The following is a 27,499-nucleotide window of genomic DNA, read 5'->3' on the forward strand; positions in this document are numbered from 1 at the left end:
TTTAGCATCGGATGCGCGATCCTCAGCCCGCTTGACGCCAATGCCCAGCACGATTAGCACCCTGACCATCACCATCGGCAGCGTTGAAACCATGGTAATCCAGTCGTCACCAGTCCAAGCCGTCAGGTTTGCCCAATTGGCCAGCCCCCCGGCGCCCTGGACCGTGCCGGCGCAGTACCAGATGTCGCTCAGCAGCATCCCCGTGCACAGCACGCGCCAGAGGGCCAAGTCGTCGAACATGCGCATCACCACGCCATCGATAAAGGCAAAATAGATCCAGGAGCCCCCGATCTGGGTATAAATAAAGGCGTTGCTCTGCGCAAAGGTAATGCTCCCGCGCGTCATGGCGTCAGCGTAAGCAGCCGGCTTGACCGACACCATGATGGCGCCGGCGGTGGCGAGGAAGGGCTCGATGCTAAGGAGGATGAGCCGGTATATGAATGGCGTGGATTGGGTTGCGGATACAACTTGACGCGTGGACGACATTTTGAAGCGGGAGGGCGCGAGCGGTGCTTGGAGGAGATGGATTGGGATGAGGTCTGAATCTTGGTAGGGCGAGAGCCTCCAGCTTCAAGACCAGGATCAGGGTCAGGGGCTAAGTCCTGTGACAATCCTGGCTGAGCCAGTTAAGAACTTTGCCAAGTTCAGGCTCTGAACCCAATTATATATACTCTCCCTGTACAGCCACTAGCAAGAAAAAGAAAAGAACCACCATCCGTAGTGAATCGCTCCAAGAAGAAGTGTGGAAGAATTTATTGCCAAAAGCTATTTGTAGAAAGCGGCTGCCGCTTTCATGTTGGATTCTACCGCAGCGATCCGAAGGGGCGCGTTGAAGCTGCCCTCGACCTGAGCTATCAAACATGACTTTCCTGCCCACCGCTGGAATGTGTTCCCCAACACCTTAGCAGAAAAGTGAGGTCGCACCCAGAAGACTACCTCCTGTTAGAGTACCAAGACCTGCACTAACCAAGGCTGTAACAATGTCGCATGCACTCTTCGTTTCCTTTTCAGTGAACGAGACCTTGTAGTTCGCAACAAAGGTATCCCCGTCTTTAGCCGTAGAGGAGCCGAGGAACGACGGGATCTGAACCTTGACTCTCTTATTGGTGCTGCAAACGCCGTTCGGGGTGCAGTAATAGTCTTCGTACGCTTCTGTCTTGCATGATCCGGCAATGACACCCCTTAGCTGGTCGAGGTAACCCTTGAATTTGTCGGCAACGCCCTGGTTCGTAGTGCCATCAATGGTCACACAAGTCTGGTCGTCACACGCCTTCTTGGTGACGTCGCACCCAGTCCCCAGGCAGCCTTCCTTGACCGCCGCGTCGAAGAGCTTCATATAGTCATCACAGGAGTACAGACCCTCCCCGACGTCAACCTCGTTGAGCTCGGCATGGAACTCGATGTCGGTTTTCAAGACCTCGACTTCAAGGGGTTCAGTGTGAATCGAAAATTTCAGGCAAGTTCCATCTGGCCCAGTCCAAAGAGAATTGCCGCCCGAAATCTTGGATCCAACGGAACAAGCGTCGATAGATTTTTTGAATGAGTCTTTGCACTCATTCTCTGGCATAGAGGCTGGTGCAGCGCAACCGTCGGCCGACGAAGAAATTGTCACCCAGAAATTGCCGGTGGACCAAGTCTCCTCCTCCCCAGGTTTATGAAGCCGGCAGTAGTTGGAGGTAAAGCCCGTGAACATATCTCTAACCGTGTCGGTAAATTCAACCTCGCCTGCAGGGCATAGGTCATCAGCTCGTGGAGCAAGCTCAAAGGGGTGCGAAGCCACCGTGCTTATCTGGCCAACGGCAGCAACAAGTAAAGAGAGAAGGAAGAAGCCCATTTTTTCTGACTGAAAGTTGAGTTTGGTAGAGTTGGTCTGGTCTTTTGATCAAAGGAAAAGAGAGTGTGTTGATCTGAGTCACGATGACTCAAGCGGACTGCTCTGCCTTAAAACTATACTTTATATTCTTATGAAATGATTATTTTTAGAACGTTTACGCCGGTCAAAATAGTCACCGGCGAAGTAACTATCTGTCATAAGCTGAACATTCGATTTGAGCTACAAAAAGCCCCTATTATTCTATTAAAGCGGCTCATACAGCCCTTTAGCTACAGTCTCAGCCTCATTTAAAATGAAGCCGTTAGCCTAATGACCTTCAGAGCGCATTGTGTATCTTCTTTAGGTGACATGGGCTTATTCTCCGTGTTTTCTTCAAGGAGTGTCGTGTATCATTTGGTGGCGTAGGATTGTTCTTGGCGTTTTGTGTAGAGTGCAGTACACATCATCTTGAAGCAATGTAATTTTAAATGTAAGTCATAATCTAAGCCGTCGTACACAGCCGTGTGGGGCAGCGAGATGTAAGCAGCCCCCTGCGCGGCGTGCAACTGAAGGCGGACAGGCTCTCGAAAGTACCAAAGCTCGGATAACAAATATAGTCCCCTATGTTGGGTAGGCTTGGGAGGGCAAAGGTGAGAGGGCCTTGCCCAACCGCCAGTCGTCAATGCTAACACAGTGGGTAAACAATGACAACTCAGCCATTCCCCATCCCTATGCCCCATCGCTAGTTACACATATCATCTATGAAGCAAAGATGTGTTGTGGGTTCTGCACCATCAATAAGTCCCATTCCTCATCTGACAACCACCCCCTCAGGCTCCGAAGCCATGCCTCATCATCCACCTCCAAGAAGGGAGTCTCCTTCATAGCCTCCTCGTGACTGCGCACCCTCATCCTGGGGGTATGCGGCCAATCGCTCCCCCAGAGGGCTTGGTGCTTGTTGGCGTCCACAAAAGCTCGCACAAGGAACTTGAGATCATCGTAACGTGGGCTAAGCTCACTTACGCGGTATGGTGCACTAAGTTTGACGAACAGAAGCCCATCCCTGACCAGTCGCATGATCGCTGCAAAGCCAGGTTGCTTCGTAGGATCGTTCCGATATTCAGGTGGTAGCATGCTGGGCGCCTTCAGAAGACCAAAATGATCCGTGATAAGTGGTCTGCCCGTTGGCCCAACTTCGCTGCGAACAAATGGCTCCAATTCATCCCAGAACTCAGTTCGAATCGTTGTCATTGTCAAACTCCAATCAAGGGACAGATTGATTATCCTCTGGAGATATGCGCGCAACTTTTCCTTCTGAAGCTCTACATCTTCCATGGCTCCATTTGGGTATAGATTGACACGGAGACCACGGACGCCGGCCTTTTGAAGATCTCGAATCTCATCGTCGGTGGTTTTGTCGGGTTCAATCACCCCTACGCCGGAAGTTGACTGTCTTCCTAGTTTGGTGACGAAAGCTTTCAACGAGGTACAGTCATCACCGTAGGACAGGCCATGGGTAAGGACTGAGTTTGTGATGCCCAGTCTTGCTCGGAAATTCTCGAAGGCTTTGATGGTCGCCGCGGGGGGTGTGAGATGGCGCGTGGGACTGTAGGGAAAAGCCTGGGCTTCTGGAAGTTAGAGCTACTTGTCTAATGACTGACAAGGAATTTTGACGTACGCTCAAAGATGTGATGATGCGTGTCCCATCCTCCTCTAGGAAAGAGGTCCGCGTTATTAGTCTCAACGAGGGCTTCTGGTGCCATTATGTACTATTCGGGATCGTTGTAACTCTTTCTTGCTCAAAAGGATTCACAATGAGGACCAAATTCAATCCAATTATATCCCTGATGGTTCTTTCCACCGCATTCTTTTCAAGGTACCGCATCCCCAGAGCCCCTTATGTCCGTGGGGTGGATACTGCTGGATTGTTCCGCAGGCCAGGGTGGGCAGGCGGAGTAGCCCCGTCACCTCCCAGCCATCGCCCCCAAGGATCAACAACTAGCGTTCGGACTCGGAATACGGAGGGATTCCGGTGGCGGATGACAGCGGCGGGAATTCTTGACTCGGGGTTCGAGTCTCGGAGCCGGACGTATCCAGCGTCCAGTTCCTATGAGACGAGTAGATTGAAGATTACAATAGGCAATACAAACACAACGGAGGACTCTGTTAGACCAAGAAACTTGCAGCACAAAGAGGTATGGCACAGAAATCTGCGAACGCGCCGACTCCTCTACAGTCAATAGTGGCTGGAGCTGCTGCTGGTGGCATCGAGTCTCTGGCAACTGTAAGTCTCAATGGACCGCATTCCCACAGATACGGCTTCAGCTTGTTCACACCAGCCTTAACCAGTACCCGACCGAATACGTCAAGACGCGAAAGCAACTGCTCGGCGCATCTTCACCATCACCTCTTCGACTTCTCATCACGGCTGTGAGAGATCATGGCGTTGGTATTCTGTATACTGGAGCTGGGGCTTTTTGCGTTTCCAATGCCTCAAAGTCGGGCATCAGATTCTTAACGTTTGATGCGATCCGAAATAAGCTACCCCGGGATCGCAAGACAGGCAAGCCTACAAGTTCGTCAAATATGCTTGCTGGGGTTGCGGCCGGAGTGGCAGAAAGTATCACCGTCGTGACTCCAGGCGAAAGCATCAAGACAAAGATTGTTGAAGACAGAGCAGGCTCTCGCGCATTCAAGTCAACTGGCGATGCCATGCGGTGGATGGCTTCCAATCAGGGTATAAGCGGTTTCTACCGTGGAGTGGTACCAGTGACGATGAAGCAAGCGTCGAATGCCCTGGTCAGGTTTGCATCTTATCACGCGATGTTTGACTTGATAGAACCGCGCTTGAAAGAGGTGGGTCAAGTGAGCCTTACAGCTTCGATGGCTGGAGCATCGGCTGGCGTTGTCACTGTATATGCTACAATGCCCTTTGATACCATCAAGACCAAGATGCAGAGTGTATCAACAGGGAGTGGGAAACAAGGAACTTTGCATATCCTCACTGCTATCATTAGGGAATCCGGCGTCGCAGGATTATGGAAGGGTACAACGCCTCGACTGGTGAGACTGAGCGTGAGTATACTCAACGAGCCCAACACATCAAACTACTAAGCATTAATAACTTCAGGTGTCAGGAGCAATGAGCTTCTCAATCTATCAAAACGTGCTGGATTTTATGGAAACCCCTATAGCCATTCAGCCAAAGCCAGCGATTCTTTGAGTGGTGGCGTTAGACTGTAGCGAACAATTGGTGCAGTACGAGTAAGATCGAGCCGGTTGTTTAGGCTGGTTAGGCTACTTACTTAGTTAGGCGGTCCCAGGGTTTCTAGGTACTTGGGTACAAGGTGTTGACGAGCTAAATAAAAATCCTCGACCCCGCCGCGTCATCTTCGTTCCATTCGCAACCATGACATTTTGATCCGTCCCATGAATTGGGCCAATTATCGCGACAAACAGCGCCTCTTCGAAGGCCCATCGACGGAGCAGGAACGAAAAGCGAGTGAGGCTTACAGTACTCCTTCTTTTTGAGCTTAAACTGCGTGTCCAGATGGCCTCCAGGACCAGCGCCCCTAAGAAGGTCCGGCTGGCCTGTCGCCGTTGTCGATCACGACGCATTAAGGTGAAGAACACTGCTTGGTGCCGTGTCCGAAGAACATGTGCTGAATCTGAAACAGTGTGATGGTCAAGTTCCTGCATGCACAAACTGCGCAAAGGCAGGCCAGGTATGTCTTGACGTGGATAGCCAGAACTCCAACATTGTCATCCCTCGGAAGTAAGTACCCTACGGCCTATGAATGGATTCGCACTAATACGCCTTGAAGTTTTGTTGGCGCTGCTCGTGCAAGGATCCAATGGCTCGAGGATATCATCAGAGAACGTGCACCTGATGTAGATTTACGGTCTGGCCCCCAGGTAGAGCCTGCACCAGAGCTAGGCAGCCAGTTGGTGGATGAGGGAGGAAACGAAGAAGGGGATACGTCGACGACACCAGCAGCTACGATTCCAAGTCCTGCCCTGCAAATTGTATCACGAAAGAGATCAGCAGAGGCTTCTGACCAACCCGATCACGATGGCTCGTTCCCTGAACGCGCACACTCCGTTGCTGTCAACCTGGGCATGCTGTCTCTCAATTCGGACTCCCCGCAGAAGCATTACCTCGGCTCGAGCTCCGGACTCCTCTTTGCGAATCTGATAGGAGCCTCTCCCTCAAGTACCGGATCCACACCGCAGGGTATGGGTGATTATGCCAACACGGGCGACTTGGAGTGGCAAGACTCGGGAGTGACTGTAGACCACAACAGGTCCTACCATCAGGCTGTGCTTGCCTTTCTCAAAACTGTGAGTTATTCTCGAGTTCTCCTGCGGATCTTTGGGTCTAATCAAGGTGAAAGGAACTACCTACTAAGCAAGAAGCTCTGATCCTCGCTCACACATATATACGCTGGGTTCACCCCGATTTTCCAGTTCTGGAGCCCTCATCATTGTTTAGTGCCATCGATGCCATATACTCCTGCGTTTTAGAATCTGGGCAAGTAGATGATTCCACGCATGGTTGGCCTAGCACAATGCCCCCGTTCCGCTGGAATGGACGGCTAGTAACTCCTGGAGTCGCGGACGACCACGGCGCTACCCTACCTGTGATTGCCTTTATCGTTTTCATGGTGTTCAATATTGCAGCTATTGTAAAGGTCCGGACCCGTGTTTACGAATTCCCGCCGCAGAGGTTCTATAGCGCCGCTGTGCATTTCTCCAAGGATGCCTTTTCACAGATTTCACTTCCTACGATACAGGCCATGGTCATGCTTATCAATCATAGCATGCTGATGCCCGCAGAGATAAACCTGTGGACCTTGGTTCATCTTGCATCGGCTCACTGTGTCGAGCTTGGCATCCATCGGGAACACCATAGTGAACAGCCTGAGGACTTTGCCATGAAGCAGATCAGGCGTTTCACCTTTTTTACGATATACTCCCTTGACAGGTACGCTACTCTGTTCATCTTTCGTTCGCGTCCATCCAATGCTGATTCATCAGGTCTATTTCTTCCATCCAGGGTCGTCCTCTCGGATTTAGAGACGAAACATTTGATATTAAACTACCTGAGGCCCCACCACCCGAAGATGATGCCATGAACGGGGCTATTCCACACTCCTTTATGGCAGCCGTTACTCGATATGCATCTTACACATACAAGCTTGACCGAATTATCTCCGACATCAAACTTCATCTCTACCATCTCCCAGGGGATTCCAGCTGGTTTCCTTGGCCGGAGAATCCAGCAGAGCATCAACAAAGAATTAAGCAAACTCTCGATAACTGGTGGCAAGAGGCTTCTGAAGATGAATTCGACTTTCCTAGCCTTGACAATCGACAACGAGAAGTGTGGAGGCTGAAACTCAGCATCAAGTATCACACTGCCACGGTCTTGCTTTTCCAGCCATCTCAGGTGGTCAGAAATCCGCCCTCACAATCCCTACAACTTTGTTTTGACAGTTCGTCAAGCATCCTAGAAGGCTACGAGAGGTTGCATGATCTCCACAGTCTTCATCACGGATGGAGAGCAGTGCAGAGCATTTTTGCAGCCGGAGCTACGCTGATCTACTCATTCTGGACCTCGCTGGAAGTTCGCAAGAAAGCCTCTACGAATACAATGTCCAAGAATCTTCGGGCCTGTTCCAGCCTCCTTACTATCGGCGGCGAGTGGTGGCCATCCGCGAAGAGCGGCCAACGAAGTTTTGGCTCTGTGGCCGATCTCACGATGAGAAAGTTGTATATGGACGATTCTCCATTCAAAGCCCCGCGTCTATCCCAATACTCGGCCACAGGAGGTCGCTCTACGCGCAGGGTCGAAGAACCGATAACAGAAGGTGAATGCACCACTGTGCTGGAGAATTCTCAAACTTTGGGGGGCATTGAACAGCTTCCACTCGAAGAAACAGACGGAACCTGGCAAGGAATTTCTACCACTTCTGATGACGATCAGGGCATATGGCAGGGCATCAACATGGAAAGACCGGACTTTGTGCCAGAGATTGAGATGTTTTTGGCCGATTTCGATAGGTCCGAGTTCACATGGAGTTTCCCTCTGAATGCTAGCGAGGATCTTGAACCATTCGGAACGCACCCGAATGGTGGTTTCTAAGCGTTCCGCTCTCGCGGAGTAACCCGCGGGTGGAGATGGGTGGTATGCGGACTACTCCGCGTCCTTTGAGGTGGGACGGATCCACGCTACAATGCCTCGGCGGCTGGGACATTAGCAAGTAGGGTTCTCTTACATTGTTTTCTTGCTGAATAAATGCCAGGATGGATTCTCCGGAGTCCCTCTGTTTCGGAGCATCGTAATTGGTGTCGCATTGCAACCATGACACTAACATCATTACGGTCTACCTTTGCTCGGGGCTCCTTTGCCAAGAGAGAGCTCCGATGGCTTCAAGCCCGTTTTCTAGCGACGCACTCGTCGCATGTTGCCATGAGTCCACTGGAACCGGTAATTTATGGCCCATCACATAGCCAGACGAGACACTAACTTATCTCTTAGTACAACCCTCTCAATTACGACTCACAACTCCAATCTCTGCAGCGCGTTCGAGGCATCGGAAAAAGGCCTCTAACATTAACCGAGAAGATACTCTACAGCCATCTTGTACACGACCAAGATGGCTGGGCCTTTGACGAAATCGAACGAGGCAAGACAATCCTGCGCTTGCGGCCCGATCGCGTTGCGTGTCATGATGCTACTGCAACAATGGCAATTCTGCAATTCATCAGCGCCGGGCTTCCGCGAGTCCGAGTGCCAACATCGGTACACAGTGATCATCTGATCGTGGCCGAGTACGGCGCCGAAGAAGATCTTGCTCGAGCCTCCAGCGATCATGGCGAAGTCTATGCGTTCCTGAGCAGTGCCGCAAAGAAGTATGGCATTGGGTACTGGAAAGCCGGTGCTGGCATCATCCACACAACAATCTTGGAGAATTATGCCATTCCTGGTGGCTTGATGATAGGCACCGACTCGCATACACCAAACGCTGGCGGCATGGGCATGCTTGGAGTCGGAGTTGGTGGCTCAGATGCCGTCGATGCCATGGCTGGAATGCCCTGGGAGCTGGTCTGCCCCAAGGTCGTGGGCGTGCAATTAACGGGCGAGCTCTCTGGATGGAGTTCCTCCAAAGACATCATCTGCAAGCTCGCCGGTATTCTGTCTGTCTCTGGAGGAAAGGGAAAGGTTATTGAGTTCTTTGGACCTGGCACTCAGACCTTGGGGGCGACAGCCATGGCAACTCCCTGCAACATGTCCGCCGAGGTTGGATCAACATCTTGCATCTTCCCCTACTCTGAAGCCATGGCCCGCTACCTTTCAGCAACGAAGAGAGGAGACATTGCGCAATATGCCAACACCTTCAAGCAAGTACTCCTCAATGCCGACACCGGAAGCGAGGAGTTCTATGATGAGGTTATCGACATCGACCTCTCAACGCTGGAACCTCATATCAACGGCCCCTTCACACCTGATCTATCACACCCCCTCTCCGAGTTCAAGAGGCATGTCGAGGAAAGTTCATGGCCTTCAAAGATCAGCTACAGCATGGTGGGGAGCTGCACGAATAGCTCATACGAGGACCTGGAAAAAGTTTACACTCTCGTGACACAGGCCAAGGAAGCGGGCATGTACCGAACCAAAACACCTTTCATGGTTAGTCCAGGTAGTGAGCAGATCCGTGCCACGGCAGAGGAGAGTGGGATTCTCGAGACCCTCCGGGATGCCGGAGCTGTCGTTTTGAGCAACTCGTGTGGCCCATGTGTCGGACAATGGGATCGAAAGGACGTCGATATTGCCGGAGCTGAGAGCAACTCGGTCATCTCGAGCTTCAACCGAAACTTTACTGGCCGTCATGATGGAAACCCAGCAACCCATTCTTTCGTCACCTCTCCTGAGATCGCCACGGCTTTTGCCTACACAGGAGATCTGAAGTTTAACCCTGTCACGGACTCCGTGTCCTTCCTTGATGAGTCTGGAGCCCCATCCGAGTTCCGCTTTACACCTCCAGCAGCCAACGAGCTTCCTCAGAATTTCTCTCCAGGAGATGATCTTTACCAGGCCCCAGTTCTGACAGACACGTCAGAATACAAGGTTGATATCGATGAGGACAGCGACAGACTACAACTTCTGACACCTTTCCAGCCATGGCAAGATGGAAATGCAGAGGATATGCAAGTCCTCATCAAGGTCGCTGGTAAATGCACGACGGATCACATATCTCCAGCAGGGCCGTGGTACAAATACCGAGGCCACCTTGAGAATATTAGCAACAATATGCTGCTTGGGGCGACCAATAGCTTTCTTGCTGATGCGTCGTCTCTCAGCATGATCGGCAAGGCCAAAAATCCAATGAACGGCAATATTCAGCCTGTTCCCCAAGTTGCCAGGGATTTGAAGCAGGCTGGCATACGGTGGTGCATCATTGGCGATAACAACTACGGGGAGGGCAGTTCACGAGAACATGCCGCATTGGAGCCTCGACATCTAGGTGGCGTGGCTGTCATTGCCAAGAGCTTTGCCCGAATTCACGAGACGAATCTCAAGAAGCAAGGCATGTTTCCCTTGACGTTTGCGGATCCGAGAGACTACGACAAGATTGCTGAAGGTGATGTTATTAGTCTGCTGGATGTGGATGGGAGCCGTCTTCAACCAGGCAAACGGGTCACAATGGAGGTTAGAACGAAAGATGGCACTCGATGGACTGCACAACTCCACCATTCTTATCATGCTCATCAAATAGAATGGTTGAGGTCCGGAAGTGCGTTGAACTATATCAAACGGTCAACCCTTACGTATGGGGCATAGTGGGAAAGGCAAAGGCCAGAAGACCTCTGTAGCAATAATTGTGTTAATATGGTTACCGGCATGCAGAAGCGAATGAAGTTTGAATTATGTTTTCTAATGACTTGAAAGGAGATAGCAAATGATTCAACAAGGAAAGAGTAAAAGAATGAACAAGAAAAAATGTGGTTTGTTGAACAACCTGAAGCTACCTGCATGAAGGTGTTGAGACCTCGGCACAAACGCGATATTTTTTTCAAAGACATTGAGGAGACCCGGAGGAACAAACAGGAAATAATGACAATGAGCAAGAGAAAGAAAAAGAAGGAAACCCGGATTTCGCTACCTCACCGTAGTGAAATCATCCCACGCCTTCACAGCCATGTACCAAAAATCCGAATGTAAAGCATCTTGACCAACTGAACCTCGATGGCGTAAGCCAGAAGCTCAGCCGCAAGGAACCCGACAAAAGACGGCGCTGGCTGGGCGAAGCTAAAGGCAGGTCGGAATACTGGAACCCAGGGCAGGACAAAGCCGATGGCCATGATAGATGCAGTCGAGAAGACGAGGATCGGGGCAGCGCGGCTCTGGACAAATGGGATCTTTGCCGTGCGGAGGAGGTGAACGATGAGAGTCTGAGTGAGGAGGCTTTCGGTCGATTGTTAGTCAAGAAGTCCGTCAAAAAGGTCTGTTGGCTTACCCCTGTAGAAACCAGTGTGTCTGAAACAGCTTGACAGCTTGCTTGTCGGTGGTAGACTTGATGCCGTAGTAAAACCAGCCTAGAAGATACGTGCAAATGTCGATGACAGAGCTGGTTGGGCCGAGAACGACGACAAATCTGAAAATGTCTAGGCGTTCATTGTCAGTGGAGGTCAAGCTTTTCTCGGGCAGAGGGAATTACCCATAGCGTTCCATCTTCTTGGCTCTCGCAGATACTCATCATCAACCCTGTCCCAAGGAATGGCGATCTGGCTAATATCGTACAGAAGATTCTGAGCGAGAAGCTGGATGCTCATCATCTGCACCTAAGGCTAGCATTTGCGTCCTTAGGTAGTACGGCATAAAGAATCACTCACCGGTGTAAAGGGCAGCCAGGCGCTCGCCGCCACAATGCTGAAGACGTTGCCAAAATTAGAGGATGCGACCATCTTGGAGAGCTAATGTCAGCTTTGGGAGAAGGCACCGGTCAAGGTCAGAGGGAGCAGCTCACCTTGAGGTACTTGATTGTGTTGCCATGTGTAATTCTCCCGAGGGTGACGCTTTGGACTATAATCGAGAGCCCCTTTTCAGTCAAGATCAAATCCGCGCAGTCCTTTGCCACGCCGGCTCCCGAGTCGACCGAGATGCCAACGTCGGCATCTCGAAGGGCGATGCAGTCGTTGATACCGTCACCAAGCATGCCCACGCAATGACCTGCTTTCTGGAGACTGGTCACAATCATGCTCTTCTGCTTGGGTGTCACCTTGGCAAATACAGTGCACCTCTCCACGGCAAGGTCAAACTCGTCGGACCCTTCCAGAGCTGCAAGATCGGGTCCAGTGATGGCCTCCGCATCCTCCTCTATGGCGTCTCCACGCTGGATGAGTTCGAGAGAGCCGCAAACGTTGAGGGCTACGGGTAGAGAGTCGCCCGTGAGGACCTTGACGCGGACTCCCAGCCCCGTCAGCCTGGCGACAGCGTCCTTCGCGTCGTCTTTGGGTGGATCGACAAAGCTGATGATGCCTTCCACAGTCATGCCTATCTCGAGTGTGCCAAGCTCAAGATCGTCGACCAGTCGAGGCTTACCAAGATTTCTAGTCGCCACTAGAATAACCCGGTGCCCATGTTCGTTCATGCGCGTAGCCCGCTGGCTGAGTTGCCGTCGTACTTCATGATCGAGGTGTTCGCTCTTCCCGCGAAATCGCATGGATGAGCACAGAGAGAGAACCTCATCGAATGCACCCTTGACGATGAAGAGATTGTCACCAGTAATGCCACGGACGATGCATCCCGATCGACGACGCTCAAAGTCAAACGGGATAGCTTGGACTTTGTCGTAATGGGCCACGGGGATCTCGCCTCCGTCTGGCAGTTGACAGTTGAGAATGGCCCTGTCCATGTTATTGCCACTGTCTCCTTGGATTGACGAATCCACTTTGGCAAGCTCAATGACTCCCAGGCTGTCTTCTCCCATGACGTCCGTGTATTGATGTACCGAGAGCTCGTCCCTGGTCAAAGTTCCTGTCTGTTCAACCGTCAGTGCCTGTTGGAAGATGGTGATCATCAAAAACAAATGTCCGTCTTCATACCTTGTCACTGCATAGAACCGTCATAGCTCCGAGATTCTGGACGCAATCGAGACGCTTTACAATCGCCCGTTTCTTAGACAACTGGCGGGCGCCCCGGGCGAGATTCGCATTGACGATAGCAGGCAGCATTTCTGGGACAAGGCCGACGGCGACGCTGATGCTAAAGAGTGCGGCATTGGCCCAATCACCCGTGGTTTTGCCCGAAATGCACAAGACCTGGATACTCCGGTCAGTGGAACTGGGTTGATTACCTCTGTAAAGGAGATACTTACAATAGGGACCATGACCACCATGAACCCAATGAGCATCCACGTAACATTACGGATTCCCTTTTGGAAGGAATTGGGCTGTCGCTTCTTTTCGATCTCTTTGGTCATGGTTGCTATCAGTACATCTATAAAAGTCAGTCAAATCTTGCACGCGTGAGTGAAACGATGATTCTTCCACCTACCGTCGCCCGTTCGAAGCACAAGTCCTGCACCATGACCAGACACAACGCTAGTGCCCATCAGGGCCAGATTACCAAGATCGAAAAGAGAGAACTCTTCTTTCAAGTCATTGGAAGCTGTGACCTTGAGCACGGGCTCGCTTTCGCCCGTCCAGGTGGACTGGCTGATTCTCAGAAAGGACGATTCCAGGATCAGGCAGTCGGCGGGAACCACGGCACCTGGCACAAGCATGACCACATCTCCAGGAACAAGATCACCTCCGGCGACAGTTGTCTCATTCAATGAGTTCGTTTGTTTATCGGTCGAGGTCGAGTTGCATGAGGGTCGACGGACCCTGAACTTGCTCGTGATGGATGACTGAAGTCGAAAGACGGCCATGCCGCTCTGGTACTCTTGCCAGAACCGCACAACGCACGAGATCAAGACCATAATCATTAGAACGGCGAATCCTTTCTATTTTGATGTGTTAGTCAAGTAACCATCTTGTCTAGATAGTGCACTCACCCAGTTTGGAGGTGGCATTGCAGCATTGATGATGGCCAGGAAAACCAGCAAAATGTTGAACGGGTTTGGAATGATGGACAGAAAAAGCATGAAGCCTGACGGAGGTCTTTGAGAGGATACAGCATTGCGGCCGTGGATGCGTCGCCGGGCGAGCGCCTCAGTGTCCGAGATGCCATGTTCACCAGAGGCGAGAAGATCAAAGACCAACTCTACTGGCATGGAGGCAAAGGCTCGGAGTATTCCTTCTTGTGTATCGTCCTGAGCTGATTCCGGGCTTGCCTGCCAGGACTGCAGCTGCGGTCTGGAACGCGAGCCGGCCAAGACGAGCTGGCGAAGCCAGGTAGGCCAAGTCTTGATTCTGCGGTGAATCATGGTCTCGGCGGTTCGCTGTTCGTAGGTTTGTCTGTTCATGTTCTCTCATGTGGCTATTAGTCGTCAGCTCAGACCTGTGCCTACAAATCGCTAGATACAGACCTCTCGACAAGATTGAGTCTCGGAGTCCGGGCAGTTATGGTGGCTCAAAGTCTGTTGCATAAGACCTTGCAGCTCCTTCAGCAAGGACTGCTTTCCTGAGCTTGGGTGAAGCCTCCAGATTTGCGATGGCCAGAACGACCAAGAATAAGGGATGATTCTGTGAATTAACAAGAGGGATCATTGATTTGTTGGGGTTGGTGATTCTACACGAAACGAAGGGGGTTTTGGGAATGTTTTATAGCAGACTTTCGATATTAGAGCATCAGTTACTCTAACAGGGGAAAAGAGAAAATCTTTTTCATGTGGCACGAAAGAGGTCAAGGCTACCCACCTTGCCAGCTGAGGGTGATGACTCAAGTCAAAAGGCCCGTAGTTCCAGGGCGCCGGTGGATACTGACCGAGAAGAAAGTTCCTTGCAGCGAGAGCTAAAGGCATGGACATCGGGCACTCGTCTAAGAAGGCTGTGCATCTGAATCCCAGCACCTGCGACGGTTAGGCTGGAAGTCAAAGAACTCCCAAGCACATGCGCGAGGAGAAGTTTGACTGATAGACAGGAGGCGGGCTGCGGCTAACAGGAGTCTCGCAGGCACTGCCACCATCCACCATCCGTATGGCTCATCTCTCCCAAATGAAAGCCCGGATTAGGCAGCCTTTCGGCGAAGGCAGGGCCCAAGACGGATGAAATTGTGCCATTAGCCTTTGGCATTAATTAAAAATCCTGGTCTCTATGTAATGAAGTTGTGTTCATTCATTGGGCGCTAGGAAGCACCGCCCCCAACACTGCCCCCTTAACCCACCCACTCCTCGCCCGTCGCTTCAGGGGCGCCAAGGGACATTTGGGGTACGATCATGCCAATGAAAGTGCCTCGCGAAATGTTTTGTTCAATGATGGTACTGCAGATAGCTTACTACTGCCTCTGCTTAAGAATAACATCCATCTCATCGCCGGAAATTTCCAGATCGACCTGAATCATTGCATCTCTTCCCCCAACATCATATACCTCACGGAGCTGGTTGTTCTGGTAAAGTCCATAACTTCCTTCACCAAGTCCAGAAAAGCAAAGCTGGATCCTAAGCCTCTTTTGTTAGCGGAAGTTGAAGCCGGTGCGAAGAAGGCGTATACTGACCTTTTGGTTTGCCCATCCCATGATCGCATAGTAACCGCCAGCGCCTTTAAATCAGCATCCCAATTGCCGCGCAAGAAGTCCACACCACTTGAAAGATCCACGTTGGACACGAAAGGATAAGCGGCAAAATGCTGGTCGGTCCAAGGATTCTCGTACATCTTGTGTTGTCCGTCAAAGACGTTAAGGCGACCATACGCGATGCCGGCATTGCCAGTGACAGCGTCAATATCTGGAGACCTGTAGTCGAATGGTGTTGCCGACCTTTTAGTGGGATAGAATAAGCCTCCCTCCTCCCAGGTCGGGTTGAGAGTTGCATCTGCGTATGACAGCATGCCGTCTAGTAGGGAACGATCACCAAGCTCAGACACCCACATCATCGCGCATGCGAAGTTGGGCTTTGCGAATGGTGAGCGTACTAGTGACAGCTCGTCTTCGGACACCATCTCTGATGCCTTTGCAAAGGTGGCAGGATCCATAGCTTGCATTCCCTGTGTCGATACCAGTTCTCTGATTTTGAGTGATACCCTGGGGTGTGGAACGATGACATGATTTTCGAGCGACGGCTTGGCAAGAAAGCCAGGAGCTAGATTCGCACAAATCTTACTGACAGCTTCATGGTTCCACGAATTCATGAATGCCAGAGCCCTAGCATCGGTCAACTCAGCTACATGTTCATAGACATTCGGCTAGGAGTAACTCACCAAGACGTAAAAGCAACCTCGTAACCAGCAGTCTTACTGCCCTGGTTGGGGTTAAAACTGTCGCAAAACAACCCATTGTTTTGGACCATGCCCTTCGCTTTCCATGCTGCCTGATATTTTGCCAGGGCATCTGAGGAGATGTCCGTGTTATCTCTCACATCGTTATAACTCAGTGCGATCAGCTATCCCGAAACATTAGTTAGAGCCCAGTTGACAAGATCAGAGGCCAAAGTACTGACTGGAAACTGGTTGCAAACGACGAAGATGGCGTTGGGCTCGCAACAGACTCCCATCCAGTTCTCACGCTCCATTTCCTTTAGAATGGCGGCCTGGAGAGACTGTCTACTATAGGAGAACTTTTCTGGCCCCATGCCCCAGAAAATGGGATTCCAATTAAATGTGAGTGCGCTGTCCACGTTGTACTTGTCGTCATTGAAGAGCATGGTGTAGAGCGAAATCATCAGGAGCAAATGTCCGGAGTACTTTTCACCGAGTTAGTCAGATCATCTCCAACTCGGAGATTGGAGAGTACCATGATGTTTTCTCGAACAACAGGGTCTGCCCAAGGTTGTCTAAGCTGTTGAAGATCGGGGTCCAGTCGCTTGCCGCTGTGGCTAGTCAGAAACCAATAGCCCCATACGTCCCGAAGCAGCATCTTATGGATCAGCATGTCTATCAAAGACTTGAAGGTAGATCTCAAAAGAGGCAGGTGGTGATAATGAGCGGCTCCCGCGGCGTAGGTCATGATTGCTAGTTGGTAGCGGTAAGCGTCAAGCCATTCCTGGCCTGGCTCTTGACTCCCCATATGGCGCCATTCGCCGTCTTTCTGCTTCGTCAAGTTGTAAAAGTGCCTCAGGTGGCCTGCCTGCTCACGTGAAAGCTTGGGAAATTGTAGAATATATGTCTCATCAAGTATCTCTGGGAAGCCTTGTTTCGGTGCATCCAGGGAAATAGTTCCTCTGTGCACACCTCCTGAGCGGCTTGAACTTTGCAAATAGGGTTAGTCGAAGCCCGACTTTGACTTGGGATGGAACACACGTTGTGATTGTCGTAGACATGGCGATACCTTTATGTTGAAGAACGGTTGGGAACAGCCTGGGCGACGATGGAAATAGGTTTTGGGAAATAGGATACAAGCTGTTTGATGAGGTTTGAGACTATGGTCTTATCGTAGATAGAGGGGGGTTATATAGTAAGAGAATACCAAGTTCCTCGTCGATCTATGTACGGCCTCGGTCCGGGTTTCAATCGGATGGGGGTCGGAGGGCGAGGTGGGCCGTCAAGAGGTGACTTGGCTGATTCGACCAACTTGACACTAATAGTAGGTCATAGTGTAGCTCATGTAGATGAACGAAGGATACTTGATTGGGCACATTAGGCCCCGGTCCGGGCACCGTTTGAAGTGTGTGTCTACTATGTAGCTAGGACCGGAATTCGCTTAGGAAATCAGGTCAACTCCATCGTCGGTTCGGAATTGGCACTCCCTCCGTGTCGACTTCATTAGAATCACGTGCCTAAACCGATGTACCCGATGTTCCTCGACAAGAAACATTTGGTCTGTTGATCGACTGTATGTGCGGCACCGGTCCGAACTTTAGTGAAACCGGAGTCGGACTTATTCGTAGTGGCGAGGGCGAGGTGCATCACCAAAAGCTGACTCAGCTGATTCGACATACATCTTCTATTCTACGAGATGGTAATACTAGCCAAGGGAGGCTGAACAGCTAGTAAGATAACATCAGGAACAAACAACGAAAGACAGCACCCATTGTAAGCAAAGACAATCGGCGACCTTTCTCAAGCACGCATCTAACGTGCTCCGTATCATACTTGAAACCCGGCCCTTGATGGATTAACTGAGCCAGAAGATTGTCAAGCACGCATCACAGCCAAGTCTCCTTCAAAATTCCTTCCCAGTAAAGACCTTTTCAATCTCCCTGGTTCTTTTAATGTGTATAAAAGACCTTTGCAATAATCTTCCACTCGCCGTCAAACTTCATCAGAGTGTGGAAATCCGTGTACGTAGATCCATCCGGGGAGTTCTCCATCTCCAGCTTGACAACAGCCGTCTCGGGAGTAATTGCAACGACATCTGTGCGGGTTTTGATATTTGGCGACCCGCCAAACTTTTTCGAGTAGTCGATCAGTTGCTTCCATGATCCCTCAGCCCTGGCTCCATCGGGTTGGTAGCCATACATGATGGCGTCGGGGTGGAAGGCGTGTTCGAGGAAGGATTCATCGCCCGTGCGACCCCCTTCGACGTAGTACTTTTCGATGACCTGCACCACGGCTTGGTAGTTGGATACGCTGACGCTCATTTTGAGATAACAAAGAGGAACAAGATTGTGCCGGGAGTATACTGGTCTGTGTGAACCAGATCGAAGGATGTTTTCCTTCCGTCGGAGAAATACACGATCTATTGCGTCGAGGTAAAGATAGAGTACAGAGCTATCTAGATACATCAGTCTTATTAAGTAGTGCTTCCTCTAGCAGCATCTTCCTAGACCGCCGCTTCTCATGGAGGCGAAATTCAGTTAGAGGCCAGGAAGGCTGGTCAAACTGGATCCTTGATTGGTAATTAGAAAACTTTAAATCGCATGATATCTCCTCCAGCTGATAAATGAGCTTACAAAGCTTGCTGGTAGAAACATCTCCAACGATGTTTTGTCAGACATGGTGGATTTTTACCCCAACGCTCTCAACTACGATGGATCTCTGACAGTGATAGAGCATAAATATGAATGGCCTCGCCTCTTTAAGTAAACGGAGTCGGACGGGATTACATGGATTTAAACTGCATCTTGACAATGGACGACAAAATCCCAACTCATATGAAAGCGTTGAGGCTGGTCAAGGTAACTACCCCATCCCCAAATAATTACTCCAACACGTAACCTATTCTAACACAAAAGCCAGTTCAATGAGAATTACCAACTAAAAGACGAGGTTCCTGTTCCTACTCCAGGTGATGGCGAGTTGCTCGTGCGCGTCAAAGCCTCCAGCTTCTGTCATACCGACTATCAAGTCTACCAGGGCGTCTACGGCACTCAGCTGCCTTTCACCGGGTCACACGAGCCAGCAGGTGTCATCGCTGCCTTGGGCCCCAATGTAAGCGGGGACTGGGCGATTGGAGATCGTGTTGGAGTACTTAACTTCCGGAATCCTTGTGGATCCTGCGCAGGTTGTCGATGGCGACTGACCAAGTTTGGGTCGCTTGATGCCAGGTTCTGCGAGAATAAGGTCATGGGCGGCCTTGCCGGTGCCGATGGGGGCTTTGCCGAGTACATGATCGCGGTAGACTATGCTCTGGTAAAGTTGCCGGACAACCTGTCGTTTGAGCAGGCTGCACCTCTCATGTGTGCTGGTGTGAGTATCTCACCTCATCTGTAATTGAGCGCTACTAATTATAGGCCACATCATGGAATGCCATAAAACAGTGCCAATTGAAACCGGGCGAGACTTTGGCTGTTGTCGGCATTGGAGGGTTGGGTGTTCTTGCAATCCAGTTCGCAAAGGCACTTGGCTTGCGAGTCGCAGCGGTTGATGGTAGTGACGTTGGAACCGGAATCGCCGCTAGCGTACCAAGTCATCTTAAGCCCGACATCATCTGCAAGCTAAACGACCCTGATACTATCGAGAAACTTGCCCAATTCTCAGATGGCATGGGAGTTGACGCTGTCATCACCTGCACCGATGATGTCTCAGCAACCGATTGGGCACTCCATCGTCTACGGTATGGAGGCGTGGGTGTCGTTTTGGGACTCCCGAATGATGGATTCAAATTTGATCCTTTCAATATCGTATTTCGCGAGCTCATCATTCGTGGCTCGCTACACAGCAGTGTGCAGGAGGTAAAGAAGATGGTGGACGTTGTGGCAGAGCAGGGGATTTGCAGCAAGATCAACAAAGTCCCACTGCAGCAGGGAGAGAGTTTACCAGAGAGAATTGCAGCTCACGAGTTTCAGGGACGCGTAGTAGTGACTTTGTAGCATAGGTGCGCCATTATTATTGTCTGCAATGAAGAGTCCATTGATACAGTTATCAATACATAACCAACACCGTATATCAACGCAACTCTTTCTGCAACTCGCCCCAGCCCTTTGCCCTTGCTCTTACAGTGCCCAAGTCGTCCATATTCAAGAGTCCAATCTTTCTATCAACCAAGACTCTCCACGCAATCTCTCGAACATTTGGAGGGTCAGAAGGCGTATCCCAGTATCGGGCCAGTAGACCGCGGGATTCTGCTTGTTCAATCTGTGTTGATGCCCTGTCTTTCTGTCGCTCCGTCTCCCCGTGCAGGGCAGAATCATTTGCAGGTCTGAATAGTTTGGCGTTTCGGAATCTCGTCGATGCCAAATATGAATTCGAGATGTTGTATTTGTACTTGGGCGGAGCTGTCGTAAAATCATCCTCAACAGACACGAGTTGCTCAAGCTTGGCGTCCCAAAAGATGTCTCTGTGGGTTGCATTCATGGCAAGGACAGAGCTGAAAGGTGTATTTCCGGTCGCCACAACTGTCAGGGGTCGCATGACCCTCCCTTTACCATTCCAGTATGTGAGGTAGTCGAGATCTCTCAATGGCTGCAATTGAGCATCTACCTCATCAAATGTCTCTTTCCCTGAAGTCTTGAGGTCAATGACGAGGATCAATGTATGCTCCGGGGCGCGGTTAAAGACGCCGCGCCAAGCCCTGCCAGTCAGTTGAGCGTTCTGTGCCTCCAAGATGCGTTGTAGGGGTTCGAGGTATAGCGACTGAAGGGTTCTATCGTCACTGAGGCCTGCTTTTGAATGTCCAACAAGAAGATTAGACCCGCGTAAATGAACATCGGCTTCAACACTGATACATCCAGAGCCAAGTGCTTCAAAAAGAGGAATTCGGCGCTTGTAGTCATTGTGCGAGTGAACTGGCACGGGACGAGCATGTCGGAGAAAGGACTGGCGGTCCGCATCCCATATTTCTGGGCTATTGTGGCCAATGTCATGTCCAAACCGCATGTCATACAGATCGTTGGGTATGTGGGCCAATCCCATATCGACGCGGTAGATGTAGACGGATTCGCCGACGAGACTTGATACCAGATTGATGTTAGATATTGACGGAAGTGCGTGCTCAAGGAAAACTTACCCCAAAATCAAGAGGCCAGCAATGTATTTGAGAAAATTCTTTTGAAGATGGCACCCAAATGTCATTCCCCAAGACCAACGTTCATCGCTGCATTTCCGGTTGTTCCCGCCTGGGAGAATGGAGTCGTTGGTAGAAGTCATGGCGGTTGGCCTTGTTATTTTGGCACCATGAGAAACATTGCTGCCAAGAGCATAAATAGAACTACAGCAGTGTGTGCTTTAAATGGCTGCCTAGTCGTTATCATTGGGTGGAGTTTGTCACATTACGCGGCCGACGTGGTTCATAACGCGGTGGATAGAGCTGTGCGCCTCGATAACTAGCACAAAAGTTACGATTCAGCGTATGGAAAGCACTGATTTTCGTTAGTACGCGCCCAAAGGGAATTCTTCTGCCTGGGAAGGATCCTAATATAGAGCATCGCCTTCTTTGTTGTTAATAATGCATCCCCATCAACGAAGCTCAACGCCAAACGAGACGGCTTGAACTTTGTCGCAATGGCCTACGGTGGTCTCGCTTCCACCAGGCAGATGACAATTGAGCATAGCCCTATCAATATCGTCTCCTTAAATAGAAGAATCCGCTTTCACGATCTCAAGCACGTCTAGGTTATCTTCTCTTATGGCGTCTGCGGACCGAGCTCGTCCGTAGATGCAGTATTCTATAAATCATAATAAACTACTCTACTATGCCAAAGACAAAATTAACGCTCGAAACATTGATACATTGCCCTCTCAAGCAAATCTGTTACGCAATTCTTGCAGTCTCCTTTCAAGTACTACCATCCTTTCTCTCTCTTGTTTCCGTAATTGTAGCTCATCTTGAGCCACTGTAATATTCCTCAAACACCCCTCCTTCCGGCAAATCGTCTCTTTCGGGAGTGTTATGCCGTTGGTTCTGACCCTGGATACTTGTTTCGGAGGATTTCGCTTAACAGATAGCTCTCCGGGATTCGAGGTTGGAGCCTGGGGCAAAGATATGTTGGCTGTCGTCATCATGGCTGATGGAGTCGTATTGATGGGGACTGCTCGTCTTTCGCTCGTAACCGCATTCTGAGTCGCTTCTAGAGTCTGGACTGGATCCATCTGTTCTGGGGATCCTCCTGTTGATACCCCCTCTTGCGGAGCATCCACTGGTGCAGAGGCCAACATAGCTCCGGGAGCAGGAGGCGTCGCTGTCGAAACGCTTCGTGCTGTTTGCTGTTCTCCAGATATCTCTGCATCCGACCTTATCGCCTTAACAGACCCTGTCCCAGAGCCGCTGTTATCGGCGGGGGGACCAATGCTACTATTTGTTGCAGGAGGAGGTCCTCGCTTGTCCTGAATCATGACCTCGAGTTGCTTTTGCATAACCGCAACACCATTCTCAGCCGCTTGGGCACTCTTTGTAGCCGCTCGCGCTGACTCTTCAGCCGCCGCGGCACTTTTCCTACTAGAGAGAGCTGAACTCTCGCCAGCTACAGCACTCCTCGTGCCCGCTTCGGCAGTCTTTTGCGTGGCACGCATGGTCCCTACACCAACCCCGGCCATAATTGTGCCAAAGATCCATGTGGCTACTGTGGTCGCCGTTTCAGTAACTGAGCTTGACGTTGCCACGGTGTGGTTGGGGGTCGAAGCGACATAGGCGGCAAAGGAGTCCAATTTGGATTTCTCCAAGGTTATGGTGGAGGAAACTCCATGCAGTTGACCTTTGAGTTCATGATTAGGCGCAATGTTGCTGTGCTTCGATTCGAGCTCAGATAGAGCAGCTCTTAATTCTTCAAAATCTCTCTCATCACTCCCTGCATCACAATCTCGTGACGTGACGCTGGCCGGGTCCAAGTCTTTCCAGTGAAACTGCAACTCCTCTGTGGCCGTCTCCATATGCGTTGTGTTTGACACCGGGTCGAACCTGAAATGTTGGTTATGTTTGAAACGTCGGTTAAGGCTTCGGTTCAGATACCACTTGCCCCAGTGGCCATTCATGCCTGGAACCCTCGGCCTTCGCCGCATCCAGCCACCTAGAACGGGTGTCCAGTCACTCCATTGTTCAGGGGATTCGGTCCGGATTTCGGCGGGATCGGTGACAACTGAGTGAGTGGCCATACCAGCAAGTAGTAAGCGATCAGCTCAGGCCTGGCTGTGCTTGTTTTTCGTGCGAGGTTTGTAGTACTGCAATGGAGGTTTCAGCGGTGAGATGATGCGGGGAGGCCTGAAAGTGCAGCCTGATTCTCTGAACAGCCACAATCAATCAAGTATAGTTTTAGTAGGGATTCCTCACGTGACGACTGCACTGCATAATAAGCTTCCCGGTTTCACAAGGACTACATACTCAAGCTCACAAACCACTGGCAGAAGGAAGACATCTGTTGCTTCGATGTCAAGGAGCCGGCGGTTGACATCTCCTACACTGGCTGGAGATTCCCATTTCTGGGAAATGGATTCTCTCAACCCGAGATGAAAGAACTAGACTGATCGTAACATTAGCAACTACGATGATGACAGCTCAGCTCAAGGAAGCTCGTGAGCCATGTCAATGTCAATAGCGAGATTTGTGTGCAAGTTGAGGAAGGCTGACAATTTTATGATAACACCAAGAGACTACCTAGCCTTGTCTTTACTGGGCAGTTTAACCTTGTTCTAACATGGGAAAGTTACATAAACAACAAAAACGAATTCCGTGAATAGTAATAGAAAAAACACCCTGCCCTGACGAATGAAGGAACAACGTCTGTCGCTCAAGTAATCAGATTAGCACGTCATTGACATGTGGAGATCTTAGCCAGGTTTGGCTAAGACCCGATGCTAACATGACATTGCAGAACCTAACATGACTATGGCCAAGATTGATGCATGATAGGCAAATGATTGCGTCTTTCTGGCAGCTCTTCATGTGAGCGGGGTTTCATGTATGAAACGGGTGCATTCGTGATACAACTCACCCATGGTGTGATTTGGACATTCTCGGTCCCTCGGCCCCCTCGGCCTATAAAGAGACAGCCGATATCCTTCACATTGCCCTCAGGTCTGATCACTACCTTCCAAGCTCTAGCAATTCATTCAAACATGTCGACAACCACAACTCAGTCCGAGACGGTTCTGAGAACCAGGCTCGAGACGAGCCAACATCCCAAGCCGCTGTCTCTCTCCGGAGCGCTTGATCGCTTCGAATCTGAGGAGCTGACGCCCGTAATTGGCCGTGAATATCCCAGTGTCAATCTAGTCGATGACATTATCAATGCCTCGAACTCTGACGAGCTTCTACGAGACCTTGCAATCACCAGTGAGTTCGACCAACTTCGTTGTGTCTCATTGGGACCTGCTGACATCCTATTACTAGTTTCCCAGAGGGGTGTCGTCTTCTTCCGTGCCCAGGACAATCTGACAGATGAACTACAAAAGGTGCTGGCTCAGCGTCTTGGTGAGCTCGTCAACAAGCCAAAGGAATCGACCCTGCACATCCACCCACTCCTCAATGGCACTCATGAGTTTGGTGTCGCCGATAACGAAATCAGCACCATCTCATCTCAAGGTTTCAAGGCTCTGGCTATCGGTCAGAAGGATCGAGATGATCGTAAAGGCGGCGCTGCCTCATGGCACAGCGATATTCAATTCGAGGAGTTCCCGGCTGACTACACAAGCCTGCGCTTGACCCAGCTCCCATCAACAGGTGGTGACACCCTGTGGGCATCAGGTTACGAGATCTATGACCGCTTCAGCGACCCCTGGCAGAAGTTCTTGGAGGGCCTGACAGCAACCTTCAAGGGCGAAGGATTCATCAAGGCTGCCGACGCTCGCCCAGACAAGTTCCAGATCTACGAAGAGCCACGTGGCAACCCTGCCAATGTCGGTCGCGGGCTTACGGCGGTTCACCCAGTTGTGCGAACCAACCCAGTTACTGGCTGGAAATCCGTCTTCGCGATTGGCAACTTCCCTCAACGCATCAACGAGCTGAGTGTACGCGAGAGCAAGGAGCTGCTGGAGCTCCTGTACAAGAGGATCGAGGAGAATCACGACCTGCAGGTCAGGTTCAAGTGGAGAAACAAGAATGATATTGGTTCGTACTCACCAATTCTGCAATACTGAGAAAAGCCAGAAACTAATTACCTCTTCAGCAATCTGGGATAACCGCAGTGCCTTCCACAGTGCGACCAACGACTACGATACTCTGGGCGACCGTGTAGGCCACCGTACAGTTGGAATCGGCGAGAAGCCATACTTGGATCCCCAAAGCCAGTCAAGGACAGTTGCACTCAGCCAAAATTAAAGAGTTTATGTAGTCACTTGACGAGTCTTTGGTTCGATAGTTGAGGAAGTATATAAATATAAACAGGACATTGATCCCCTATGATGTCCCAATAGCCCGTTTAACCATATTGTTGTCTAGCTCTCGCATCGTTATCTTTCCAGACGCTTTGCCACTAACCTCATTTAAAAGTTGATTTCTAAGGAGGAGGGTGGGCGTGCAACTCCACGCATGACAGAAACTATTCATCCTCACATCTCCGTATGGGCTTGTCCGTGCATCCGAAGGGTCATAACACTCCCAGAACGTATCAGCACCAGCCTTGACCATGCCACCCCAGTACGATCTTATAATCTCTAGACACTCTCCATAGCAGCCTGCTGTGATGAGTGCATCGCAGACATGGTGCCAGAGGTACGGAGTCATGGGCTTGATCGCGGTGGGATGAGCCAGGGTGTTGAGCAGAGCGCTACGAGCGGTTTCAGGTGAAAAGGCTTCGGCGAGAACAAGCCAGGATGCTGATGCGTAACTTATCTGCGCTTTTGGGCCGGATACCACCAGACCGTCGGACAGGAAAATTTGGGCAGCCTCAGTCATCCCCTTGATCATTTCCTGGTGAGGGAAATCAAGCTGCAACAGCTGTGCAAGTTTCGCGACTTGCTTGAGGCAGAATAACATTACTCCATGAGACCCTGCGGTGGTGTCGACCTCTCTGTTCCAGTCCAGGAACTTGATGTCCGAGCTGCGTTCGGGTTCGAAGATAAAGGTTTTGGGGTTGACGTGTTGAAGTGGCCGCCGAAGACACCCGAGCGCTGTCGCCCACAATAACCGTCCAGTTTCTAAGTCCCCAGATGCCGCAACGTAGTCATAAACAACACTACCAAACAGGGAGTCGTATTCGGTGAGATAGTCGGCTGAGGCAACCAGGGTTGGCCTCTCGAACAGGCAAGCAGGCAAAGACCCATCAGTCCGCGAAACAGCCGCAAATTGCAAGATGCACCGTTTGACGAGATCAAAATCCTTGAGTGTACTGTAGTTGGCTAGTGCTTGAAGTCGAAGATCACCAATCCACATTCTCCGGTCTCTTCGTGGGCCGTCTTCAAAGACAGACTGCATACAGTCTCTGAGAGTAAGTATGCTGACACGGTCGATATCTTGAAGAAGCTGGTCGTCAAACTCAAAAGTATCGAGTTCATGGTCTTGACTGATGGCGCTAACGCACTCGCAGGCCACGTCAGAGATGGCGATTTTGAAGTTGGATGATGTATCGATAACTTGGACGCGTACAAAGCGAAAAGCGTGGCGCCGTCGGATCTTGACATCGTCAGGACAGACGTCGATATTGATGATCTCATCGGGCAACCAGCCCTTGCTAAGCCATGTCTCCACGCCATCCATTGACATGGTAACATCTAAAGGAGATTCGCCGAATGTGAGACGAAGTCTGCATGGCGCGTCCATGTTGGCGCCAACACAGGAAATCCGAAACGACAGATACCCGACCATGTGGATGCCAAAGTCGAGCACAAAGTCAGAGTCTCTGCCCCATGCTAATGAAGGAAGATCAGAAATCCCATGGCTGCCAGGTTGTATCCGTAACCCGAAGTAATTGTCGTCGCATGGTGTGAAAGAAACAAAGCGTTGTGGACGTCGAGTCCAGCGATGCAAGGTCGGATGAAGAGAATCTGCAAGCAACTCAAACGGTGAGCACGCTGCAGAAGCTTGAGATACCTTATGATGCATTGTGTCGAGTATGAGATGTGTGTGATATGGAAGAGCAAGAGAAAACCTTGGGTAGAACGCGTTGGTCTAGGTACAGAGACGAGTTATCCTACCTCCTGGAAGAACACGCGGCCATGACAAAGCATTGGGCCATTCCTCTCGGGTGAATATCTCCCCATGGAATTTCAGTAACTGCTGAGGGCCGACATTTCGATATCAATTACCCCGAGATTTAACGCATCTCACGAGTGCCG

The 27,499-nt window shown here is 50.7% G+C and overlaps 14 protein-coding genes across 14 annotated transcripts; 5 read left to right on the forward strand and 9 right to left on the reverse strand.

Moving 5' to 3' along the window:
• Positions 1 to 135: 135 nt before the first annotated feature.
• On the reverse strand, positions 136 to 462 carry NECHADRAFT_9671 (uncharacterized protein; the record flags this gene model as incomplete). The annotated part of the gene is made up of 1 exon (XM_003041653.1): positions 136 to 462. A coding segment is annotated over one exon (327 nt), but the record flags the coding sequence as incomplete, so codon positions are not given.
• A 303-nt stretch (positions 463 to 765) lies between these two features.
• NECHADRAFT_85310 (uncharacterized protein) lies at positions 766 to 1,834 on the reverse strand (the record flags this gene model as incomplete). The annotated part of the gene is made up of 2 exons (XM_003041654.1): positions 766 to 879; positions 968 to 1,834. 2 exons carry the CDS (start codon positions 1,832 to 1,834, stop codon positions 766 to 768), a joined length of 981 nt encoding a protein of 326 aa, XP_003041700.1.
• A 738-nt stretch (positions 1,835 to 2,572) lies between these two features.
• Positions 2,573 to 3,576, reverse strand: NECHADRAFT_49769 (uncharacterized protein; the record flags this gene model as incomplete). The annotated part of the gene is made up of 2 exons (XM_003041655.1): positions 2,573 to 3,438; positions 3,492 to 3,576. The coding sequence occupies 2 exons, from the start codon at positions 3,574 to 3,576 to the stop codon at positions 2,573 to 2,575; spliced, it is 951 nt and encodes a 316-aa protein (XP_003041701.1).
• Positions 3,577 to 4,162: 586 nt separating this feature from the next.
• On the forward strand, positions 4,163 to 5,036 carry NECHADRAFT_49675 (uncharacterized protein; the record flags this gene model as incomplete). The annotated part of the gene is made up of 2 exons (XM_003041595.1): positions 4,163 to 4,888; positions 4,944 to 5,036. Coding segments are annotated over 2 exons (819 nt in total), but the record flags the coding sequence as incomplete, so codon positions are not given.
• Positions 5,037 to 5,363: 327 nt separating this feature from the next.
• Positions 5,364 to 7,958, forward strand: NECHADRAFT_49686 (uncharacterized protein; the record flags this gene model as incomplete). Its single annotated transcript, XM_003041596.1, has 5 exons — positions 5,364 to 5,435; positions 5,491 to 5,588; positions 5,638 to 6,154; positions 6,208 to 6,797; positions 6,851 to 7,958. 5 exons carry the CDS (start codon positions 5,364 to 5,366, stop codon positions 7,956 to 7,958), a joined length of 2,385 nt encoding a protein of 794 aa, XP_003041642.1.
• Positions 7,959 to 8,177: 219 nt separating this feature from the next.
• NECHADRAFT_96520 (uncharacterized protein) lies at positions 8,178 to 10,658 on the forward strand (the record flags this gene model as incomplete). The annotated part of the gene is made up of 2 exons (XM_003041597.1): positions 8,178 to 8,303; positions 8,397 to 10,658. 2 exons carry the CDS (start codon positions 8,178 to 8,180, stop codon positions 10,656 to 10,658), a joined length of 2,388 nt encoding a protein of 795 aa, XP_003041643.1.
• Positions 10,659 to 11,008: 350 nt separating this feature from the next.
• On the reverse strand, positions 11,009 to 14,094 carry NECHADRAFT_49652 (uncharacterized protein; the record flags this gene model as incomplete). Its single annotated transcript, XM_003041656.1, has 9 exons — positions 11,009 to 11,282; positions 11,335 to 11,482; positions 11,536 to 11,653; positions 11,711 to 11,782; positions 11,845 to 12,858; positions 12,923 to 13,138; positions 13,195 to 13,316; positions 13,374 to 13,820; positions 13,872 to 14,094. 9 exons carry the CDS (start codon positions 14,092 to 14,094, stop codon positions 11,009 to 11,011), a joined length of 2,634 nt encoding a protein of 877 aa, XP_003041702.1.
• A 1,163-nt stretch (positions 14,095 to 15,257) lies between these two features.
• NECHADRAFT_49601 (uncharacterized protein) lies at positions 15,258 to 17,060 on the reverse strand (the record flags this gene model as incomplete). The annotated part of the gene is made up of 5 exons (XM_003041657.1): positions 15,258 to 15,428; positions 15,473 to 16,121; positions 16,178 to 16,359; positions 16,417 to 16,659; positions 16,710 to 17,060. Coding segments are annotated over 5 exons (1,596 nt in total), but the record flags the coding sequence as incomplete, so codon positions are not given.
• Positions 17,061 to 17,683: 623 nt separating this feature from the next.
• NECHADRAFT_85315 (uncharacterized protein) lies at positions 17,684 to 18,495 on the reverse strand (the record flags this gene model as incomplete). The annotated part of the gene is made up of 2 exons (XM_003041658.1): positions 17,684 to 17,863; positions 18,142 to 18,495. 2 exons carry the CDS (start codon positions 18,493 to 18,495, stop codon positions 17,684 to 17,686), a joined length of 534 nt encoding a protein of 177 aa, XP_003041704.1.
• A 489-nt stretch (positions 18,496 to 18,984) lies between these two features.
• NECHADRAFT_85316 (uncharacterized protein) lies at positions 18,985 to 20,166 on the forward strand (the record flags this gene model as incomplete). The annotated part of the gene is made up of 3 exons (XM_003041598.1): positions 18,985 to 19,032; positions 19,094 to 19,543; positions 19,588 to 20,166. 3 exons carry the CDS (start codon positions 18,985 to 18,987, stop codon positions 20,164 to 20,166), a joined length of 1,077 nt encoding a protein of 358 aa, XP_003041644.1.
• Positions 20,167 to 20,242: 76 nt separating this feature from the next.
• NECHADRAFT_49803 (uncharacterized protein) lies at positions 20,243 to 21,442 on the reverse strand (the record flags this gene model as incomplete). The annotated part of the gene is made up of 2 exons (XM_003041659.1): positions 20,243 to 21,245; positions 21,303 to 21,442. 2 exons carry the CDS (start codon positions 21,440 to 21,442, stop codon positions 20,243 to 20,245), a joined length of 1,143 nt encoding a protein of 380 aa, XP_003041705.1.
• A 476-nt stretch (positions 21,443 to 21,918) lies between these two features.
• NECHADRAFT_85318 (uncharacterized protein) lies at positions 21,919 to 23,383 on the reverse strand (the record flags this gene model as incomplete). The annotated part of the gene is made up of 2 exons (XM_003041660.1): positions 21,919 to 21,960; positions 22,082 to 23,383. 2 exons carry the CDS (start codon positions 23,381 to 23,383, stop codon positions 21,919 to 21,921), a joined length of 1,344 nt encoding a protein of 447 aa, XP_003041706.1.
• Positions 23,384 to 24,343: 960 nt separating this feature from the next.
• Positions 24,344 to 25,544, forward strand: NECHADRAFT_49706 (uncharacterized protein; the record flags this gene model as incomplete). Its single annotated transcript, XM_003041599.1, has 3 exons — positions 24,344 to 24,560; positions 24,618 to 25,334; positions 25,393 to 25,544. 3 exons carry the CDS (start codon positions 24,344 to 24,346, stop codon positions 25,542 to 25,544), a joined length of 1,086 nt encoding a protein of 361 aa, XP_003041645.1.
• A 78-nt stretch (positions 25,545 to 25,622) lies between these two features.
• On the reverse strand, positions 25,623 to 27,266 carry NECHADRAFT_85320 (uncharacterized protein; the record flags this gene model as incomplete). The annotated part of the gene is made up of 1 exon (XM_003041661.1): positions 25,623 to 27,266. One exon carries the CDS (start codon positions 27,264 to 27,266, stop codon positions 25,623 to 25,625), a length of 1,644 nt encoding a protein of 547 aa, XP_003041707.1.
• Positions 27,267 to 27,499: the final 233 nt, after the last annotated feature.

This window comes from Fusarium vanettenii, assembly GCF_000151355.1.
Source record: "Fusarium vanettenii 77-13-4 chromosome 10 genomic scaffold NECHAsca_43_chr10_1_0, whole genome shotgun sequence".
Taxonomy (NCBI): Eukaryota; Fungi; Ascomycota; class Sordariomycetes; order Hypocreales; family Nectriaceae; genus Fusarium; species Fusarium vanettenii.